At 35.5% G+C, this 23,665-nt stretch overlaps 1 protein-coding gene across 2 annotated transcripts in view; it reads right to left on the reverse strand.

Annotated features, from left to right (window-relative positions):
- Positions 1–571: 571 nt before the first annotated feature.
- loaf (low-density lipoprotein receptor domain containing lost and found) overlaps positions 572–23,665 on the reverse strand; it is a 54,843-nt gene continuing 31,749 nt past the window's right edge. Inside the window, exons 2-7 of one of the 2 annotated variants that reach the window (XM_085194352.1) lie at positions 16,923–17,146; positions 10,839–10,983; positions 4,770–4,889; positions 3,826–3,963; positions 3,452–3,557; positions 572–2,307 (exon numbers count right to left, since the gene is read on the reverse strand). In XM_085194352.1, coding sequence (XP_085050478.1) covers positions 2,259–2,307; positions 3,452–3,557; positions 3,826–3,963; positions 4,770–4,889; positions 10,839–10,983; positions 16,923–17,146 — 782 coding nt within the window. In that variant the 3' untranslated portion in view covers positions 572–2,258. Of the gene's footprint in view, positions 2,308–3,451; positions 3,558–3,825; positions 3,964–4,769; positions 4,905–10,838; positions 10,984–16,922; positions 17,147–23,665 lie in introns of both variants that reach the window. The other variant, XM_085194345.1, reaches the window with a different exon arrangement.

The following is a 23,665-nucleotide window of genomic DNA, read 5'->3' on the forward strand; positions in this document are numbered from 1 at the left end:
TATATTATAAGTATTAGTTGACAGAAAATGCTATGCTTATGCATTCATCTTCTTTGAACTGTATATAGAAAATAAAGTGATTTTTAATTCTGAGTAAATCTCACTATTCGTTTTTTCTAGCTTCATGCTGTATCCCGTTATCTGCAGGGTTGGTAGAGGAAATTTTGTTTCAAGATACTGAGTGTATTTCTCTACTTTCCAACCTTTTTGAAATACATGGATAAGTGTTTTCAAATACATAAGTGATGAAACTCAGAGTGAAAAAATTAAAATAATTCTTCAAAGTGGGAATCGAACCTGCAGTCATCGTACAGGCAATGTGCCTTACCTAACCTTAGTTTCAGTTTTTTTACTTTATTTTGTATATCCACGTAGGTATACTAGGTACTAAGAACGTAATTTACAGACAGGACAAAGGAAAAAGGGAAAATATACAGCACGGTCGGCGTGTTGTGGCCCCCTGAAGTTAAACTTTGTAATGTCACATCTGCGCAGCCATCTACAGCTTACTTCAAAGCGGCCACGACTCGACGGCCGTACCGTAAATAACAACTCAATAACATACGAACAATAAGCCAAAAACGTTTAATGTCATATCGATAAATTTACATTGCGTTTATCGTTAACACCAAAACCTGGACACCCGACACGCGTGCCTTCCACTAGACGAGTAAAAATTCACCTAAAAAAATCTTTGCTAAAATTATGTATTACATATATTATTATGTTATTTATGTATTACATTATATTTCATACATTAGATACGTTCGGATAGATCATTCGACCGGCGTCGGCCGTCGCGACCACAGACCACAGACCCGCTTGGTAAAAATTCACAAAACTTCTTAAAATCAGTAACACTAGAAGGCAATAAAATTATTATAGTACCTTATCAAGTATCTAAGCGTGTTAAATGGAAGTTTTCATTATTGTTATATGTTTCTCGATTACTTTGTATGTAAATGTATATATAGAGTCGCGGGTGGGGCTGTCGACGACCGACGAGTGTGCGAGGGAGACGCCTGCAAGCCCCCTTCCGTCTCGCTCACAAACACGATCACACTGCTTTACAAACGCGACAACTTAACGTAAATCATTGATACATCTATGGGATGTCATTAATAATATGTATTATATGGTCCGATTACAATTTGAACGAGTATCGCGATAATACTTTCAAAAACTTTATTTATAAAGTTCAAGTTTCACTTACTTATACAACTCTTACAGTAGGTATATTCGGTACAGAAACGAATTAGACACAAAAAATCACACGCACATATTATATCGACTAAACATTATTTTTTTAGAAATGCGGAGATATTTGAACTGCATACTCTACGTACACTCCTCTATCCAACGAACGTATACGACAACGTCCCGGGGTCCTGGGGTCCCGGGGACGTTAACTCGATAGTGGTTACGGTTACATTAGATAGAGTATGTTTAATATCTTTTTTTACAATATAATGCTTAATTCTACCGAAACGCGTATATTCAAAGGAATGAGATTCTGAATGGCCCGTCCAAAGACACACGAGTAACTCGATCAAGTGACTCGTATGTATCAGCACGGCTTAGTAGTATAAGTCTGTCGAGCGAGTAACTGTCCTGAACTCATTCTCACCATTGGCAAGTTACTTGCCCGAGTGACTCGCACACAACAAGAGGAAGTAGCTCGACCGAGCAGGCGCCCCCCAGTCGCGCGCGACCGAGAAGCCGCCGCACATTCGATTATATTATACAGATTATTTTATAGACCGACTGATTCTACGCGGTTCAACCACAAGTCGAATATCTCAGAATATCTCAGAATACATCTCCCACGGATAACCTATAATAGTTAAAGGAACACTCGCGGCAGAACCGTTGCTTAATTATTTAACAGATATGTGAAGGTTCGTTTTTAAAACTTATATAAACTGATCTAAATACACTCACCTATCATCACTATATATAATATGTTAGACAACTGGCATTTACTGGCAGAGTTCCATCGATCTTCGGACTCCACACGACTGCACGACTCACGGGTATTGTTGCGTTTGTATATTATGTTATACGTCTATTTATAAAGATATGTCGTTTTATGATATTAACGCTAATTTAAAATACATTTGGTATGGCGGTGTAGTGTGTGTAGCGTGGGTAGTCGTGCGAGTAGTGCCAGCGGCAGTAGGGGGCCGGTACGGCGCCCCCGCCCTGCGGGCCCGACCGGGCCGCCTAGACGAACCACTCGTCCTTGTGCGGGGCGCCGCTCAACGCTGCGCCCGCGCCCGGAGGCGGCCCGGGCGCGCCGCCCTGTACCTGCAGACAAACAGACAGCGACCTCAATTATATTATTTCGTATAAATGCATATATATTAATATTGTATTATATACTTATACTAAAACTTTTGGCAACAACATAAAAATACTAGGTAGCAATGAGTTGTCCAGCGAAAGAGTACTTCTTTGTAGGTACACGACATATTCATACTTTGTCTATAAATTTATTATTATTTTCTCTGTCTCCAAAATGTTTTAAAGAAAAAAAATGATGATTAAACTTTAACTTAAACAAATTCATAAGTTGGATTCTGAATCGTATTTGCTGTATTGCTACGCACTCAATGAGTATTTGCCTGAATAAAAAATTCGGTATGTTTGCTTATTTATCAGCACTATGGAAGCGTATCTAAAGGTCTACACTAATGCTAAAAAAGAAAAAAAGGATAAAATAGTAAAAAAGTAAGCAAACAAACAAAAATAGAAAAATAATACATTTTATGAAACATAATTATATAATGCATTACTAATACAATACGTTAAATTTGTAAAAAAAAAGAAAAACCAAGCATCATAAACCGAAGTGTGTCTAGTCATAAGTTTATCTAGAGATATTCTTTAAAAGGGACCTCGACATAAGTTTCAAAGAGAGATTTTTAGTTTAATGATTTTTGATATAAAAAATTCTGAACTGAGTACCAGACTGTTCTGTGGTGGACCTGGAGCAACAGCCGCACCTGCACCCGTGCACTTATGCACTTGAGACTTCATTATGAATATATAATATTTACGTGAGTGTGTGTTAGAGCCACAATACATCCTTGATGATATCAAGAAATTCTACCATTCTTTTAAAGTTTGTTACTCTACACTTAAAAAAAGAAACATATGTGTTCCAAAACGTATAAAAATTGAAGAGCTTTTAAAATTGTTAAACAATACTTCAGTAAATAGCTTTCTCTCTAGCCAAATGATAATTCTTAGTAATTATCTGTGATTAGCAGAGATTTGTAATAATGTCCTACATAGATACTAACATCACATATAACGTTATAACAAGTAGTACCTTGATGAGAATCTATACTTCTATAGGATAGTGGTTAAATTCTTTAATTAAATTATTTTTGGTATATATTTTATAAAAAATCACAGCGTCAGGTATATATGGGATATAGGTTCATACCCGCGCGGGCCCGCAGGGTGCGCCCAGTTTCCCGGCAGCCGCGTGGCGGGCGACGCGGCGCACGCGCCCTTGCCGCCCGCGCCGTTGCTGCTGGCCATCTGTTGCACTGGAATTGCAAATTATTATTTATACATTAACATTTTATCTATACAAATAACATTTGAATATTATATTATTTATAAAAATCGTCTATTTAGTCATTAATATCATTCCATGAAAAGATTATATTTAATTTATATTGAATTCTCCGCTCTGATAAGACGCAAACGACATTATTTTCGCCACTCAACAAGCGAAGTCTCGAAGTTAGGTCTATTTGACCTCCTTATGTCCAAACAAAGTAAGTCTAATATATAAAATGTTTATATAGTTACAATGTAAGTGCGTCCGCCTCGAGGGCGCGCGTCGCCGGCAGTAGCAGGCGAGCACCGCGACCACGACCAGCAGCAGGATCGCTGCGCCGCCCGCCGCTAGTGCCATCCACGTGCCGCTGCCGCCGCCGCCGCCGCTCTCTGGGGACAACAAGGAGAAATATTATAACAATTATCTTATATGTCAAATAAAAGGTAGGTAAGTATTGGATACAGATGCAATGAGAAAGTTATGATTACATTTTACTTTTACTGAACCGCAGGAGCCTGGTTTTCTCTACGTAATCTAGAGTTATAAATATTGATATTGAAATAATGACGATATTGAAACAATATTTAATTTAATATTGACAGCCAAACAGCTCCCTTGAATTCAGAATATCCAACAGGTTACTTGTGCTTTTCCGTTATGATAATCCGGTCATCCGGTCTTACAGTTCACCGGATTTCCGGCATTGGGTTACCAGTTATCCGGATCAAAATGCTCATTCTCCTTTTAATATGTAAGAAAACAATAGATTTGGTAATTAATTATAATGGTTATATTGGAGAACATTTTACTGAATGCGATGGTTGCAAGTTCAATGTCTATGGAAACATCAATATATTTAAACCAGTACAACCAGCCAATTATATTTCAAAACAGTCTTATTTTCGAGGAGGTCGCAGCGCATGTGTGCTGTTGTAGACGCAACAGGTTGTGGGTTCAATTCCAACTCGAGGAAATCAAATATTCAATATTTTCATTTACTCGCTCTAGTAACGAGGCAAAGCTCGGCGTTGAATTCCGCCACCCAACAAGGAACTACCAGAATTCGGCGGAAAATGGGGAACCAAGTGTCTTAACACTAGGCTTCCAGGTTCCCTCTGTTTATCCTGCTACTTGCGGGATTTAGCATAAAGCTAAACAAAGTATAGATAATATAAGAAAATTCTAGATATCATACCAGGGCAGACAGCGGTATCTTCATCAGAGCCATCAGCGCAATGGTCCACGCCGTCGCAAGTCAGATCAGCGCTCACGCAGAACTCGCGCTGTTTGCATCTGAACTCCTTGCAGCCGTGCTCTGGAAATACAAAATCTGTATATATAAAAAACAACTTCTGTTACTGTTATTCGTATATTTTATTATGTTTTATATATGAGATAATATATTCCCGATCACGTTAAGGCTTAAGTTAGGTACTGCAGAGACCTGGTATTCAACAGCCATTTCCCTAATATGGACAGAAATTGAAGCTATATAATATTTCCATTTTATCAATTTAGTTTTCCATATATAATTAATTTCTTTTCCCCGACGAAAACAGAACGTTGTTATAAATTTGTACGTCTGTCGTGTCCTGTGTTCATCCCAAACGGATTTTGATTTGATTTTCATTTAGATTTTCGTCTAGTTCTTTTTTTTTAAAGGTGACTTAATCGAGAATGTTGTAATTTTTTCTAGCTGTTTGTTTACTTTCAGAGGCTTTTCGTCGGGGGTTTTAAACTTTTAACTATCAATTATTATGATTTTTCTCTATTTCTGACAATTTTGGTTGATCATATCTCCTTCTTTTCTATTATATTATTAATACTGTGGAAATTAAATAATAGCAACAATTTACAAACAAACTACACAAATAAAAATTCGTTTAAAATGAAACAAACCGGCTAACAGGGCGGAAATCTAAACAATAACGGCTGATGAGTGGCGTAACGGAATAACGAAATAACGAAATTAACACAGTCATCAAACTGTAGAACAATAGGTGCAATCCATCAAAGCGGGCAGTCATCGGGCAGGCAGGACGATGCCGATCGTGATGAAATGCTAAAATTTATACTTCGCTACATTTTTTATTTATTTACTTATACATTCTAAATAGCAATGGAGGTTTATTGTTACAATATTTTGGAACTAACACCGCGTTATGTAAAAAAGTAGAGAAGAAATTAAAGTGATTTACGCCTAATTGAATCCACAGCCATAACGTCAACAAACCCACTGTGCTACGAGAATTATCTAAGCACGTCCACATTAACCCTTATGTTTCGCTGCCATACCAAATTATAAATAAACAAAATTAATATTGGTAGGTACTTTCGAAATGGCTCATAATTTATTTACTATGTAGTCGTATATTCAATATCTAAATGTGGAAGCAATTACTAAAATGACATCCAAATTGTTATGACATTAAAGCTAATATAGTACTACTGATTTTATTGGTATACTATAATAGTATACCAATAAAATATATGACAGTATTATAGTAGCCTAGTAGATTTTTTACTTTCTTGAATTGTAATACATAAAAAACTATTTTTTACCATTTCCCATCGGAAAATCGAGAAATGCTCTCTTATCAATATAAGATCCATCTTGAGATGCTGTCTTCATTCATATATATTAAAAAGGCATCTCAAGCTCGATCTCAGAGTTGAGAGCAGCTTATAAATATACTATTCTGTTCGGCTGTGCGTTTTCTGTCCGTCACTCAGAAGCGGAAGCGTCGGAAATTGAATGCAATCGAGTGTGTATTATATAACAATGAATAATGAACATATCTTTTGTTTTATCATTACGTTGTATCCCGCACTTAGCAGGTTAGCAGAGTACCTTGGGCACCAAGCGTTAAGATACTTCCCATTAGGAAAATTGGGAATGGAGGCCCTTACCTTCCTGACTATATACTACTACATACACTTTAGTCTACATACACTTTAGTCCAATGTACAAGTACAAGGTACATTAAAAAACCGCAAGCTATTAACAATGCAAAGACAAATATTCGACGGGAAGCTGTTTTTAATTAAAAATGGACGAATGAAATTTCATTTTTATAAAGCCTCCAATCTGACGTGAAGGGTTAGAGGGTAGAGGTAGGGGCAAGGGCAGGGGCAGGGGCAGGGGTAGGTAGGGTTATTAAATTGTATTTAAGTGTTGGGGATTTCGCTTCGGTGTGCCCGGGATTTATGATGTAACGTTAACATTATAAAAGGGCAGTGCGTGGAAAAAATTGGGATAATCACGAATTTTATTGCGTGGGCAGAGAGTTCTGTTTCAATTTTGTTTTGAAACTTATAAATAATTGTATAATATATTGTATTTTTTGACTGTAATTTTGTTTGTGTGGACTATAAAATGTAAAATCTTGTATTTTTTTGTTTCAAGGATATCGGAAATCTTCTCTTAGTGCTCCTATACCCTCCCCAAGGAACCTACATACTACATTTCAGTGTTCTACGCCGCGTAGCTCTGGTTATGCGTTTTAAAGGGAGATCGTAACTCCCTTTTTCCATTGAATATGGAACCCTAAACGTCAAAAAACTGTTTTATGTAGAAAAATATATAAGATTCATGACTCATATGGTCATTAAAACCTAAGCAGAGAGGACCTGCATTCAAGAAACTGCATGTTGAGAGACAGAACACAACAGCCTGACAGCGGAATCTTAGTAATAAGGCAGCGTTTTACCTTATTGAGTAGAGAGACTCAAAAGCAAAAAAAAAATCTTATTGTCACCTTAATTACAGAACCTCGAAATACCATCGCTCATATATTAAAAAGTCCAAGTTCCACTATAAAACTTGGCTAACAAAGCGATTAGAGCGACAAGTTTTCTCCCAAAAGGCATATTTTAAAAACACTTTCTTACTAGCTTATAATATTACGGAACTATTCACTTTGAGAGTTGCCAAAACCCTTACCTGTACTTTTCCACGCGGTCGAGTCGAAAATCTAATTGGTAACAATATATAATGCATGTATGAAAATGAGGCCGTTTTCACGCAGCGGCTCAGCGTCTGTTTATAATTGCGAAGGCTATAAGGTTCGATTCCTACTCAGGTGAAATTATTTCCCTCTCCAATTCCTTTTTTTAGTAACAAGACAAAGCGCAGCATAGAGTTTCGCCACTCTGAAAGTATCACTTTCTCATAATAATAGTAAAAACTATTGTGCTTTACTTTATGAGACCTTAACATTTATTCCAATATACATGCATATATGCCAAGTTTCAAGCCCATTATTTTTTTAATATCATTTTATAATATAAGCAGAAAGAAGGGTCACTCCCTTCCGGTGATTAAAAGATACTAGTTATTAGATAGCGGAACTTAACCTGTACTGGGTGTATATTTTTAGTATAAGCATTCCCCAGAGTTTTATCAAAACCCATTAGGTTGAAATGAATAATTACTTCAATAATACTTTAATAATTATTTAGGCGCTCTGAAAGCGTTGAGTTTCGTTACACAATACACAATGTCTCAAGTCCGAGTGAAACGGAGGATGATCAATAAAATGTCTTGACACTATTTCTCTCTAGTTACCCCGCTATGCGGAAATAAGCTTCAAGCTGCTTCAATGCGTATAAATTCTCTAAATTTTCGTTCATATTCAACGAATAATAACAGACGAAGCTTTTCTTTTGGAGTAACTGAAGCTTTTAATATTAAGCTTAAACGCTTTCGAAGCTCAGCCCTCGTCTAGAACAGTTCATATGAGTGCAGCAAAATGAAATAGTCATATCGAGGAATGAAGTACCGTAGGGGAGAGTAAATTACACGCAAGCGTAGAAAGAATGGAACTGAAAGTAACCTCCTTTATTTATTAAGAATGTATGAATAACAAGTGATGTCATATTTGCTTAAAGCAAAAATATTCTGTATTCTTTATTGACTAAAAAAATATGAAAATATCAGTAGTGTCGACTCTACGATAATCCTGAATATTTATGTAAATCATTGATAAAAACCGGTCTAGTGCGAGTCAGACTCACCCGGTCATATTTCAGGTATTGATGATTATTGTATGTAATTTAGCCTACAGCATTCCTCGAAATGGTCTATGGAACAAAAAATAATTCTTCAATTTGCACTAGTAGTTCCTGAGATAAGCGTGTTTAAATAAACTATTCAGCTTAATTAATACGTATTGTAGCAACTACGTATGCGTAAATTATACAACATAAAATCCTACTGCCCAGAACATACACTGTGTATGTTCTCCACCCTCATTCCAGGAAAATCCCTAGGAAATATAGAAAATCTCCGAAAAGTTGTACTTCACTTACAGTATCTTCCTCGTCTATATGCCAGAGAAACCTATATGCGAACTTTCTACACTCGGTAGAAATCCAGCTATGCGTTGTCAGTCCGCCAGTCAACAACAAAATAATTTGAACCTATAGCTTTGACATTAGACATAACATTTTGTTAACAACCCAATCGCAATAATAACTTTTTAAATAAAACCCGACGCGGTCAGTCGACAAGTTCACAGCTCATGTACGAGCGCCAATAAAACATATTGGGGCCATTACCGGCGCGAATTATCGACGCGACGCGCTCCGAATGTAACGAATGTATCGGAAAGTGCGCTATTATACTTAGTACTTATACAGCGTCAGCGGAAATAAGGGCTTATATGAAAAGAGCCTTAAATACCCCACTGATACCAGTATTTAATGTCGCTACGTGGAAGTTGTAGGCCGTCATGCAGTGGGGCAGTATGGTGAGCTCAAAATTATTTTGGTGATTAAAATTATTTTGATTTCTTTGCTCTAGAAGAAAAGCGTGTTGAGTGCCGCTACGCAAATCGCACAGCATCGAAAATTAAGCGGAAAGTAAAGAACAGAGTATTTTAACACTAGGCTCTACATTTCTTATTTTATTTTTAAGAACATTATGTATGTTATACTTTAATGTTCAGGTATCTCCTGTAATTTCTTATTGCATGTGCCCAGCATGAGAGATAAGATAAGAATAAATACAAAAAGGACATATACTAATTTCGCTTATACATCATTTAATTTCAAATCACACTTTCTATAAATATCCCAATATAAGGGCGGTATGTGTGAACTGGCAGTACGAATAAATAAACATTGGATAATTAAAGAGGGCTAGAAGAGGGTCGACGCGTCCTCCGCTGAGGCCTGAGGAATCCTCGCCCCAAAAATATATATGATAAACGTAATTGTTGCCTTCCTTTCCTATCCTTTGATGTTGTTTCTTTAAACGTCTCGTATAAATATCCTGAACGGTGCAAAATGGTCCTATAGATAAATTTACTAATAATATACATGAGAATTTTTAATTTATATAGGCTTTTTTATCGCGGTAGGATAGTTTTCGATACGTGTTATTGCAGGGTGGGAAACACAGTATCTTGACGCTATATTCTCTGTTCTGTCTTTACACTTAGCAGGATACAAAAAAAATAACATATGCCCAAGATCAAACTTTTGATTGACATAGTGTAAACAAGTTCCGGTGAGCCGTCGCGTCGAGGTGCAGAGGCACAGCGTCTCGTTATAAAGTCGGTGGTTGTGGATTCGATTCTTATTCGGCGGAATTCATTATTTTCATTTCGTCGCTACGGTAATAAGACAAAGCGCAGCGTTCAGTTCCGTCATTCCACATACAATGTCTTAAAAAATGAGCGAAAAATAGGATACCGAGTGTCTAAGCACTAGATTCCCTCTTACTGTATATCATATACATGTATCCGGATACAAAGGGAATCTAAAAAAGAAACGTCTTAGAGACAAAGAACAAGCTGCAGCTGTTCCGATACTAGTCTTATAATGAAATAAGGAAATAATCCTAGCATTCAATTTGCAGAACTCGAGGACACTAATTAAAGAAACTTCTGTGGGCCAGTTACTAAGCTCTTGGAGCTAGTGTAGTTTGCATTTTTAATTATTCCAATGGAACTTTCAGAATTTTTAAAACATTTTTTTTTTGTTTTCAGAGAAAACAAGAAACAGTATTTTTAGATTCATGCTGTACCTCTCCTGCATATGGCAGTCTAGCATTAAGACACTCAGTTCCTCATGAAAATGTTCGAGTTGCATGTTTAATATAAGAATTCAACGCCGCTCTTTATCTCGTTAACAGGGGAAGCCAATGAGAAACAGCTCTTTTCCCTGAATCAGAATAGAACCCACCAACATCGCATTTACAACCAGACGCTAAAGCAATGTTGCTTTAGCGTAAATAATGTAGTTCTAAATATATACTTACTGGGATCTTTTACGGCAGTGATGACGAGTTTGAACCCATTGGCGTCCGTCCCCCAGTTGTCCGTCACGTACTTGAGAGTGACGAAGTTGCTGCGCGTGAACAGCGCGCCCACCTGCTGCTTCGTGTTGCGACAGGAGAGATCCGCCTGCAGATGGAAATTCAAATTCAAAATTCAATTTAAAAATATTCTTTATTCAAATAGACCTATAAGCACTTTTGAATCGTTGAATGAACATATAAACAAAAAGCTACCACCGGTTCGGAAGGCAGTTCTGCTGAGAAGAGTCGGCAAGAAACTCAACAGTTGCTCTTTTCAAAATCAATGGTAGGTACAATCTATTACATTTGCTGGCAGCTATCCTGCATTACATTCAATAGACATTAAATCCATACATGTTTATCCTCTAAATATTCTTGAACATTGTAATAAGCTTTACTTGTTAGAAATTTTTTTACAGATATTTTAAATTTTGGTAATATATCATTTTATATCTATTCTAATATTACAAGGTGGTGTTTATTTGGTTGGACGCGCTAATGACTGGTTACAGATTTAAATTGAAAAAATATTTTTATTTAATTAATTACACTTAGAATCTGTTATATAAAACATTTTACACCTCTATTGTGCAAAAGGAACAATCGTCTTTCTATTTCATTATTATAACTGATTGAAAATACCTAATTCCAAGTAAAAAAGTATGAACAAAAAAATCATATCTGACTACGCTCTGCTCACACCTCAATCAGAATATGGAGTTGTCCTTAATTGAGATTTGCCTTGATTTCATTTTCTCGGGTAGACATCGAACCCATAACTGTCGAGTTTACAGACATACTCTGTGCCACGACGGCCACGACACAGTTACAATAGTCCATTATTTATTAAAAAGAGCCATTGTGACAGTATTTCTTGCGCAAAGTACTGCACAGAGCACAGACAGCTCTATTATCTGGGAGGTAATCCTGCAATATGCATTATTCCAATGAATCAAGTATGTAAGTGAAAAGTTTGTATTCTTTTGTAAAGCACGAACAAAGTACGCGTCGCTATTGTACGGGAGTATCTTTACATTCATCACGGGCCCACCGCGGGTCTGAAGACAGGTTTAGTGGGGCCTGGAGTGGAGTGAAGTGCAGGAGACCATGCGCCAACAATATTTCCTTCATCGAGCCCGGGCTTAGTGAACGATGGGCGCATTATATTGCTGTCATAATTCAGGAAGAGCGATCGCAGAGACGTGACGGCTCTTGGATTCACACCCTCCTCCTTCCCCCTGGACCTCCTCCCCCCCTGGACCTCCCTGCCCTGTAACACCCCGCGTCAAAGGCGTTACTTGCATCGGACTTTTGCACATTTTTTATTTCTTTACACAGAAGAGTTTAATAAAGATCGCGCTGGAGTTGATATTAAAATTCCTCTATAAAGTTCTCGCTCTGGAAATTGTGGAATGCGGATTTCTATTGGTGAAGTATTTTTATTTACACATCGCGTCGTTTCAATTTCTTCTTATAAAAAAAAATTAATTTTTAACAGTATTGGAAAATAATTACCGCTACTCTTCAAATATTTAATGCATTTAAATAACATTATTCTTATATTTAACAGTAGGAACCTAGGAACCTAGACGCTCCCCATTAAGACATTTTCGTTACCCCTTTTTATTCAAATTCTGGAGGCAACATATAAAATTTGCTTGAGTGAAGATCGAATATACAACCGGTCGCGTTATATACCCCTATACCACTTATTCCACTGACCTCAAATTCTATACATTCAATTACAAGATATTAACCAGCATAAGTAAACAACATATATAAAAATGACTTAAGTATAAGAAAAAAGAAGTTTAAAAATTCTGGATGACTAACAGGGTACTGGGTAGATGAAGTGCACTCTGCAACATAAGCACGGATTAGCCGGACTGCAACCGTTTGATATTCAGCACGAGTCGTCGGCTGCATCGTCTCTACATCGCCCCTACATCGAACTTGTAATGGACTTCTAGACACGCTCCACTGCACGTTGACCCTATGAATAAGTGCTTTACCACTTCTACCCGGAACTTCAGGGGAGTCCCCGCTATCGTTTCAGTGACGAAAGTTGTGCGCTTAGAGTTGCGCGCATTGTTTAGAGACATCACGCATAGTTGCGCGTAGGGGTTCAGGTGGTACAACTTTGTCCTTTGTGTCGGTAATGAATCCGTAACATTGTTTTCGCGGAGTTGGTACGCTGCGGTCTACTTTATTCAATTTAAGTTTCTAGCCATATTTGTACCGGGCATTGTTTCTTTTAACGCTCCGTCGATTGTTAGATTAAGCTCTTTGTAGTGAGAGCGCGTTATGAGGTCGAAAGGATCTCACTTTTATGGGCCGAGGGTTTTAATTATGACCACACCTTTACGGACCTCGTAGTAACAACTGCTAAGTAAATTCGCAAATATGACGGCTCAAAGCCCGAGGGACATTATGTGTAAATTTTTTTCTAAGTACCTTGTTTTCGAAGTAGTGAATTGTGATTTTTTATTTTACAATTTTCAAAAACTCTAACATTATTATATCAACTAATAGGAAAAAATATAGGTAACGAAACAACGCCATTGCAACAATGTTTCACCATTAATCACGCGAAATGTATCTTTAAAAATGCGAAATGAGTGTGAAAAGTGAGAAACAGAGTAACTTGACTCTAGGTTCCCTGTACCTCATTATATGCGGTACACAGCGTGAAACTACTAAAAAAATCAAAATAAACATAGTGATTAAAGTATTATTTAATCTATTTCTAAAAGCATAATTCAGTGAGAAAGGAACAAAACAAAGACTTTATTAACATAAGAAAAACAAATAACGAGCGAGCCAATGTTGAATCCTAGCACAAGAACACTGCGAACAATGCAAAAGGATAATAAGTTTTTGTAATTTACTGACGTTTAATTTGAACGGAGCTGTAAAACAATTAGAGGCTGTGCTAGCACCGACTAGACAAGTTTTACGAAATAAGTGGTTCTGGAGGACACTCTCGCGGCCGTTAAGTTCCCCAGTTTTGACTATGTGCGTGATAGAATGTCGCCGTCTCATCCAATTTCAAGTAACAATTATAGATTTAAATTTTAAGCGAGCGCCGCAAGTAGCCGGAGTTGGTCGTTCTACAAAGTTTTCTTGGTAGCAGGTCCAAGTTAGTAGCATTTTGCTTGCCAAATTAACGTTAGTATTACAATTCGGTGGAAATACGACACGTCTTTCTTATTCTTGGGTTGAACATTTGGCTATATTATGGATGTTACAGTTTAATAGCTTTAATTAAAAGTGTTGGTTTATAAGCTGTGTTTTAGGAAATGTAATAGGTAGTAGCAGTATGACGCCAACTGCGTGTAGTTAGAGTATGTTCAGAGTTTAATCGCCACACTGATAAATATGTTATTTGCAATATGTATTTATGTTTTCTTGGATTACTAGGTTAGACAGTGTAAGTGACGTTATGTTTAACAGAGTTACGAGTATATATCATTTGAGGCGAGTAGTAGACATTAAACGTTCGTGTTTAATGGCGAAACGAAAAGCTCAACGCCTCCCTTTGTCTATCAGAACAAATAATTTAAATATAACCGTACCCCCGTACAATTTGAAGCCCCGGCACAGATGTATTAAAATTAAAAAAAAATATATAGCGTGACTTAGGAATAAAAAAAAGTCTAGATAATTTCAACAGACCATTGACAAATCAAACACGTACTCGCCAAGCGACGTAACTCCGCGGATCCCTCAAATTATAAAATGATGATGAAAAATGTTCCATTAAATGAAGCCTGCAATTTATTTTTGCGGAACGACACCGCTCCCGCTTTAGTGGGGCATAAAGTATTCATACCTTAAACTTTAAAACGGTAACTCGCTGACAGCCGGATGAATGGAAAATTAAAACGTGAAATTTAGCTCACACCGGGACTCTGCCATCTTTAACGAGGATTGTGGGTCGCCTGCTTTTAGACCTGATTGTGTGTATTTAGGATAAGGTAAACAACAACGTTCGTTCTGCAACACTCAGCTCAGTGAAGAAGGGAGTGTTTAAACACTAAATTCCTTTCTGCTCTGCTATATGTGGGATACAGCGTGAAATTAACAATATTATTTAGCTATATTAAAAAAGTGTCGTAAGTAAAGTAAGTTAGTAAGTGCCAAATGCATAACAAATTAAAGCATAATTTAGCTCACATCGAGACTCTACCAACCTTAGAAGGATTGTGGATCGTCACGTTTTAGACAGAATTGTGTGTATTTATGATAATGAAAAGTAATTCAATACCACTACTCAACACATATGTCATAGATCTTGAAAGTAGACGACGGAGTATCTTATTACATCTGTCCTATTTGCGGGATATAGCGTGAAGATATTACAGAAAGAAAAATGAAAAAAAATTCAAAAGAATGTACTTAGAATACAATCGACATTTTCGCAATGGTCATGGTAATTTTACAATGCTTTTTGTTGGAAATTCTCACGTTGAAGTTTAGAAATTTGAATTTAAAATTTCGCTGAGTTTTCTTCGTCGTGTTAATTATTAAGCAGGTGCGGACTGGCGTCCTGCTGGGCACCTCATTACCATACTCGCGGTGACTACCTCCAGCGACAGTTTGCTTGTTTAAACTTATTTCTTGCACATTTGCATTGAATTCGCGAGCTATGTTGATGATGTTTTATTTAGTTTTAACATATTTTAAATTTTCTTCCACTCTAAAAAATAATATTCTTAGAAAACTTATAAAAATAATATTCAACACCGCGCTTCTTTCGTTACCGTCGAAGTGCTCTAACCACTGAGCCATACGGCTCATATTATCTTATCAACCCATAAACGTTGTGTTTACAGTCAGACGCTGTGCCAATGCGCTATTGGACTATTGGATCGACTGAAAATCAAAGTCAAATTGACACTTAGTAATGGAACAATAGGTCACTTAACTCTCTCTATCTCTCCTCCTTTTTAGATACGTCAAAATATAAATCAAATAAAGTTCATTAATTTTTCTTCCCATCAATGATTGAACCATATGAGATAAATAAATCAGAAAATATAAATTAAAAACAGCTTTCAACAAGTCAGTTGTAAAAAACTTAACAGCCAAATTGACCTAGCATTTATCTGGAATCATTAGCGCGTCGTCTCCGGCATCTTTAATAAATTAGTGATAAACCGACAATTCCGATCGCTACAGAGGGAGTAGGGGGAGGATGGGGAGGGAGTCGTTAAATCGAAGGCAGCCGTAATTGCTCGCGACGTCTTGGAATTCCTCCAAATTGGGAATGATATCGATAAAACTCTCCTTACTTGATATATTGATAGGTAAAGTGATATGAAAGGTATTTTAATACCCGCTCTCGTCCTTTGTTCGCGAGAGACATTCAAATTGTTCTTTATTCACTTTGTTCGTGAAAACATTTGGAGTTTGATATGCGTCTTGGTAGACTGCTAGTGCATTTTCTACTGTCGGCTATTTGAATATGCAGAATACTCTGCTGGTATGGGATTTTGTTATTTGAAAATGATAATTGTAAAGCTTGAAGGTAAAAGAACTTTAAGAAGAATTTAGAAGTTTATCATTGAATACATGCCATTATAGTACAATTGCTGTGTGATCATATTTGCGGGCTTAAAATGATTCAGGCAAAAAATTATCTCACTCGCGGCTTCCCACGCTGGACTACTTTAATTATGACTATGGCGTCATTTTCCATTTTGGTAGGAAATCAAAAATTTTATAACATAATACACAAAATGATAAAAAATACTGTGAGAGATTTTCTTTTAATTTCTTTAACTTTTAAGGAAATGAACTAATTCCACTATAAATACTTAGTGGTTTCGATTCCCACTCACTCACCCCGAGTTACTTTCATTTCCTCGTTCTGGTAATCAGATAAGGTGCGGGGTTGAATTTCCCCACCGAACACACAATGTCTCGAAAATTATGCGGAAAGTGAGAAATATCTTAACACTAAGTTCCGTTTGCCTACCCAACTGCATGCGAGATACATCGCAAAGCTAAACTTACAAGCTAAAATATAAAAGAAACATATACCTTTGGCGGAGCTGTCGCGTGAGCTCCATCGTATACGTAGAGATGGTCATTACAGTCCAGCTGCAGCAGATCGAAGTGCAGCATAAACCTCTGCAAGATGCTATGCGTTTGGAACGTAACGGTGCAGTCGAGGTTCCTCTCGTTACGCGACCAGAGCACGCCGCCATCCAACTTCCGGTATTGTCGCTGTAGGAAATGGTCCTTACATAGCGAGTCCATATAATCTGTGAACAAAGAACAATAAATAATTTTAGCATTTTTATATTTCATACTTCTCTCAATATGCTGGTGGTTATAACACTAAGTACATGATTAATGATAGTTGGGCCTTTTCTTAATCCAATTATAGGCAATGTAGATGATGTGGTTTCCACCACCCAATAAATAATTAATCTTTATTTATATAACAGGCTAGTTGTTGCACTGGGGCCGAAGCTTGCGCCTGTAAACAAAGACATGTTGTGGGTTCTTATCCTACTCGAGGAAATGGAATATTTCATATTTTCAATTCCTCGCTCTGGTAGAGAGGCAAAGCGCGAAGTTGAGTCCCGCCACTCAACTTGCAAAGCTTTCAGAATTCAGCTGAAAATGGGGAACGTCTTAATGGAAGCGAAATGTCTTAACACGAGGTTCCCAGGTTCCTTTTGCCTAATCTTCTATATACATAGTGATACAGTGTGAAGCTAAAAAAAATCAGACATATTGTCTAAATTAACATCCAAGATGGTGAGATCCATAAATGGCGAACTAAGCTGGAGTTACCAAGTAATTAGATAGAACTGCTTAAAAGAATCTAATTTTATCGCTTATTACGTGACTCGGTTAACCTTTTGCTGATACAAAGGTTAAGCGTCAGTTACTTTAGAACTGGCAACGTTTCAAATGTACGTGGGAATGACAAGCAAGAGCATTAAACAGTCTTTTGTTAAATGCAAATTATACTTGAAGTTGACTTTAATAGTTGTGAAGGCAGAATGTTTTTTTTTCTGTATATTAAAGAAGCCAACTCAATAGGAAATAAGAAGTCGAGAAATGGAAAGAAATGATTTTGTATGAATAGGTTTAAAAGTAAGCAAATAATTGCTTGGAATTATTTACTTGAGATGAATGAATGTATTGGAGAGTAAATAAAACATAATTAAACGTGTACAAACAATATATTATTATATTCTTATTATTGTCCGTGAATGCAATATTAGCTCATTTGCTACATAATTCTGTTCGTTTTTCATCTTCGCGCTATATATGGTGAATAGATATATGGTTCCAAAAATACCAAATATATATTTATTTTTAAATGGCAAATATTTATATATCTTTTTTTGTAGTTTGGATTTATTTTAGTTAAGAAGTAATATATGGTTTTATCTGTTAAAAGGCGTGTATACCAACATAGAATGTCAATCTTATTATGTTCGTAGGAATTCGTCAAACCCTAACTATTGTATTGGTGCAATATGGTCCATTCGTAAGTTTAAAATTAATTTACAATTCAATTGTATAAAGCTTCATACTGTATCCCACATATAGCAGGGTAGGCAAACAGAATCTATTGTTTAGAGAGAGACACTTTTGTCACGCACGAGTGTTAAACTGATCAGTGGGTTTTTTGTTCTTAAAGTGAAAGGTGAAACGAAAATATTGCAATTCCCCAAGTTGGGACGAACACAGAATCATCACATATGTATACACTCAGACGCTGTTCCCATATATTTAATACCTAAATTAAGAGATATACGTGAAGTGGATGATGACGATGAATTCCTTTTATCAATATCACTAATCATAATATTACACATAGGTCTCAGAAGCAAGACGTAAAAACTTATAGCAAAACTTAGTATATATATCATATACAAACATGTAGAGGTTAGTTTCTTACAGAAGATAAGACTACATAATCTATTATCGGTATCTTTGTATCTACGGTTAATCTTCCCTCTTCATAACTTTGTGGGACGCTGCGTGGAGCATATCTGATATCTGCTGGCGACAAATTGTGCCTGCGCGCCGACAGCCATGTAAGTTTTGTATATTATTTTAAGACATTTAAGGATATGCTTTGTAGTATCGTCTTTCGTAAGATCATATTGCAGTGATAATTGTGAATGTAAAGATATAAAATGTTAATTGTATCCGTCTGGTTGATAAGAAATAGACAACGAAGTGTGCCACTTAGTAACTCATAACGTCTCTAAATGCGTGGAAAATTGCAAAATCATCAATCTTTTTTGATCAAATTGTAAGTGATACGTAATATTATATAAACTTGACAAAAAAAAGGAAGCGAATGTCTGCGTCCGTTGGCACTAGTATCGAAAATTTCCCAATCAAATTCTTTTTCCAATTTGAGGAATTTCTGAAATAAAAGAAATCTATAAAATATTCAGTGAAAGCTCACGTAGAGTACCCATAACTTACATGTAGACTACTACTGTTATTATAATTAGGCCATCTTAAATTGTTTAAACAAAATATTTTATATTTTTACAGGGCATATATAGTAAAATCGTTTTAATTGAATATTAATTAAATCATCTTCTAATTTTTAATAATCTAAATTTCAGGAGTGGCTGTAGCGTGTTGGCGACTTTCTCAATATTGGTACTCATAACCACTGGATATTCAGCACCATCTTCTCGTTCTCTGACTACAATGGTATCTGGAGAGACTAGAGGCTTGGAAGTGCCGATGGACTTTCTAGCAGGTACGACGTCTGGAATGGGAGCTTTACAAATAGTAGTCAACATCCGTACAGACAGCCACGGGAATATTGAGGTTATAACTAACTGACCTCCACCTCAATAATATCTCACATACTTTTAATTAATGTAATAGTATTTTTTTTCCATTTCACGTAGCGGTGTATAAGATTTTGTTGAAACAAATATTTGACAATTTTATAATCCTAGAATATTGGTAAAATCTATTTTAATATAGATAGATAATAACTTTTATATCGCCCAGTTGTTAATATTTCAAAGATTGGAAAACTTATCTCAAACGTTCCTTTATTTCACGTCATACTAGAACAAATCTAAAACACATATAAAAATATATACAAGTATGAAAGAAAGTCTTTCGGTAGGTATTTCGTGATAGTGATTGACAACGCACAGCCGAAATGGAGACTAAAGTGAACCGGTAATAGGTTCCTTGGACGTTTTAGAGGACCACTCGAACCTAAACCGCCGCTTCGCTCGTGTGATCTCTTACACTTTCGAACGATTTTTTACGTTTCGAGCAGCTACTAGAAGATATAATATATTTTATAAAAATGTACTATGTATAAAATAGCCATACAAATATAAAACGAAGACATATCACGAGACTAGTCCACAAACCAATATATGCCAACGCAGTCACGTCAAGATATCGTCTTATCGCCGATATGAGCATTTCTCCCTTTATTTATTGCTTCACATTCTCACGTGTAATTCCAACCGTGGCAATCTACTTTTCACGCTGAGATACCTACCTGAGGTATCTACTAGGTACTATGAGTGTGTGCTAGACGGTATTGTCTACTGACGAGGGACGAGAGTCGTTATTTCTATGCGAATGTATGGAAAAATTTACATTTTATTGTATTTTTTATTGTTTGGGGGACATTTTTAAAATTATTACATGAATATTTTTTAAAGTGGATGTAAAACAGATTCCTAAAGTAGACTTTGTTGATGAAAAGACTTTTCATTTATTGTAAGATATATATTTTGCAATAAAAAAAATTAAATCAAATTAATTTTGAAATTAAATTGTATATATTGTTAAAACAATTTTGTTAATCTACATATAAGTTTATTAGATACTCCTGCTAATATCCACATATATGTATTGTTTAATAGTTTACTGTTATCACTCATACGCTATATATTTGTTATATTATGTAATGAGTTAAGATCATACCAAATCTGTGTTAAAAATTGTGTAATCAGTATCATTTACTGGGAACAAAACTATCTTGGATGAATCCAGGCTACTTTTTATATTTTTTCCGATAGATGAAAAGTATCTCGAATTGATCGATATGGATGAGACAAAAAGTAAGCGGTAGTTCATCTAAAATAATGTATTAAAACTAATTTTTATTACCATAATGACAGTCATTTGTCAAGATATATACATTTACTAGTGGACCCGGACGCGGCTACGCCTGCTTAAACTATAAGAATATTTATTAAATATATTTTCAGTTTTCAATAGAATTAGTAAGAAAATATAAGCTTAAATAATCAAAATGAATAATAATTAGAGATATATTATTAGAAAAAATATCTGAGAAATTGAAAACCAACATAAGAAGTAAAAGTAACTAAAGGATATTCTTAATATTAGAAAAAGTACCTAGAACCCGTACCTAAAAACCACCTAGAAGGATAATTTTTGCCAGCAATATTAAATAAAATAAGAAGAGAACCAAAGTGTATTTTAAATTAATTATAAACAGCAAATAAAGTTCGAAAATTTATAAAACCATCAACGTCATCTGCCCGTTCGCGTTGGTCATAGGTACTCATACTATGCCGCCCGTAGGCCAGGTCATTTCGAATCAGTGACATCTTCTTAATTATTTATTAGAATATTATACAGTAAACTATAATTTCAGTCTAGATGAAATGCTAAAAATGACTATTATATTTATTTTCATAAGGATGAATATCAAAATGTCGCGGTAACGGTTGCGTAGCGACGCGACGGTTGTTATTAACATGGCAGAATAAATTGCATGTCAAATTAGAAAGTACTTTAAAATATATTAGTATATATGTGTAATGTAATGTTATATAGCCTATAGCACTTCTGAAGAATGCAGCTTTCATACAAAACAAAAACATAGTAAATCGGACCAGTAGATCCAGAGATCTTAGCGTGCAAACAAACAAACAAACAAACAAACAAACTCTTCCGCTTTATTATATTAGTATAGATAGATAGACGGACAAAATTTTAATGAAACGGAAAAGAAAATGCCTATAATTAAAAAGGATTAAAATAATATAAGTAATAGTTATTGTAATTTTGTAATTTTTAATAAAATATAATACACTTTATTATTTTTTTTTATTTTTTTCTTTTATCTTTTCTATATATCAGATATATATCTATCTTTATTCTTTATTTTCAAAATATCAGTGGCTTCCCAATTTTTTAAATAATCGCTATCGTATCGCGTTTGGACATCATATTTTCGTTTTTCAATACCACTGGAACGGAAGCTTATAATTTTATTGAACTTGAACTTGTTTCACAAAACATAAGATATATATATATATATATATATAATTATAGGATATTTTTTGAATCACGACGCATGTAAATATAGTTGTGGGTTCCATTTCCAATGACGGGCGACATATATGTAAATATAATTTTAATAACAGAAATAGATTAACCTCGACCGGATGCAGAGCCTATAACCTTTTAAACATTAAAACACACTGCCTACGTAATATGAGAAACCTGATATGAAGCAGGATTACCGTCACGAGTCCGTAACTCCGCACTCCACGCAAGTTATTACGGGGAGATCTACCGAGATTACCAACTTGTGTACATTCCACTTGAAAACTCACTTTAAAAATATATTTTGAATATTATTTTCATGCTTATGACTATAGAAGTATAGTCATATGCTTACTTGTGTAAGTTTGTTTAGATTTTTTTTTTTCAGCATCTCGCTTTACCCTGTATATATATATGTGTGCCCACTATGCGATGGCCTCTTGTGATGTATTATAAAAAGATTATATATCCTATATTTTTTATCTATATACACCTATGTTTTTTTGTTTTACGTTGTATCCCGAACAGCAGAATAGGCAGACGGAACCTGAAAAGCTAACGTTAAAATACTCTGTTCCTATTAAGAAACTTCCGTTCACTCTCTCCACCGATACTGGAGCCACTGTATGTTGAGTAGTGGAACTCAACGCCGCGCTTTGCCTTGGTACAAGAACGAAGAAATGCAAATAGTAAATATTTCATTTTGAGAATTTCCTCAAGTAGAAATCGAACCTACAACCTGTAGCGCTTACGCTTGCGCACCTTGTGTGATTGCACACACTTGCGGCCCTGCACCACGACTGTCCTCCATTGATTGTATTATAACAAATGATCATTATAATTAAAGATAATTTTTAATAAATACAGGTAAAAATACTATTATGAAATGTATACAGATTGTAACCTAAATCTGTTTTAATCTAAAGTGTCTTTACACTGAGTGGAAGCCATAATAAATAATAGTTTAGATTAATTTCGTAATAAGGGGACGGCCCCATGACGACAGCTCCGTGGCGGAGGTGTACACAGTTTGATTGTAAGCGCGATAGTTTCGGAGTCAATTCTAACAAGGGGAAAATAACTGTTTTTTATTTCCTTTTCTTCTATTTTCGAAAATTGGGCGTAGTGAGGAAAACGGCGGGATACACCGTAAAACTACAATGAAATATAATGTTAAAGACACAGCATCAGCTTAAATTATTAAAAAAAATACTTTTTAACACCACATGCTGTATTTAGTATACTATATGTAATAATTAACTTTGTTATATCTGTCACTAAATGTTTTTGCATTATTTACTTTTTACTTTTAGTTTGGTTATGAAATTGCCTGCAGTTTCAATTTATATTTTTATAAGCTGCGACTGAAATATTTTTTATCTATTGAATATATATAAACTATAAATTTGTGTACACCAGCTATAGTCTAAATTTAAAAATAAATATCTACTTCAAAA

Source organism: Heliconius melpomene, chromosome 1 (genome assembly GCF_056956725.1).
Source record: "Heliconius melpomene rosina isolate 202511_hmr_F chromosome 1, ASM5695672v1, whole genome shotgun sequence".
NCBI lineage: Eukaryota > Metazoa > Arthropoda > Insecta > Lepidoptera > Nymphalidae > Heliconius > Heliconius melpomene.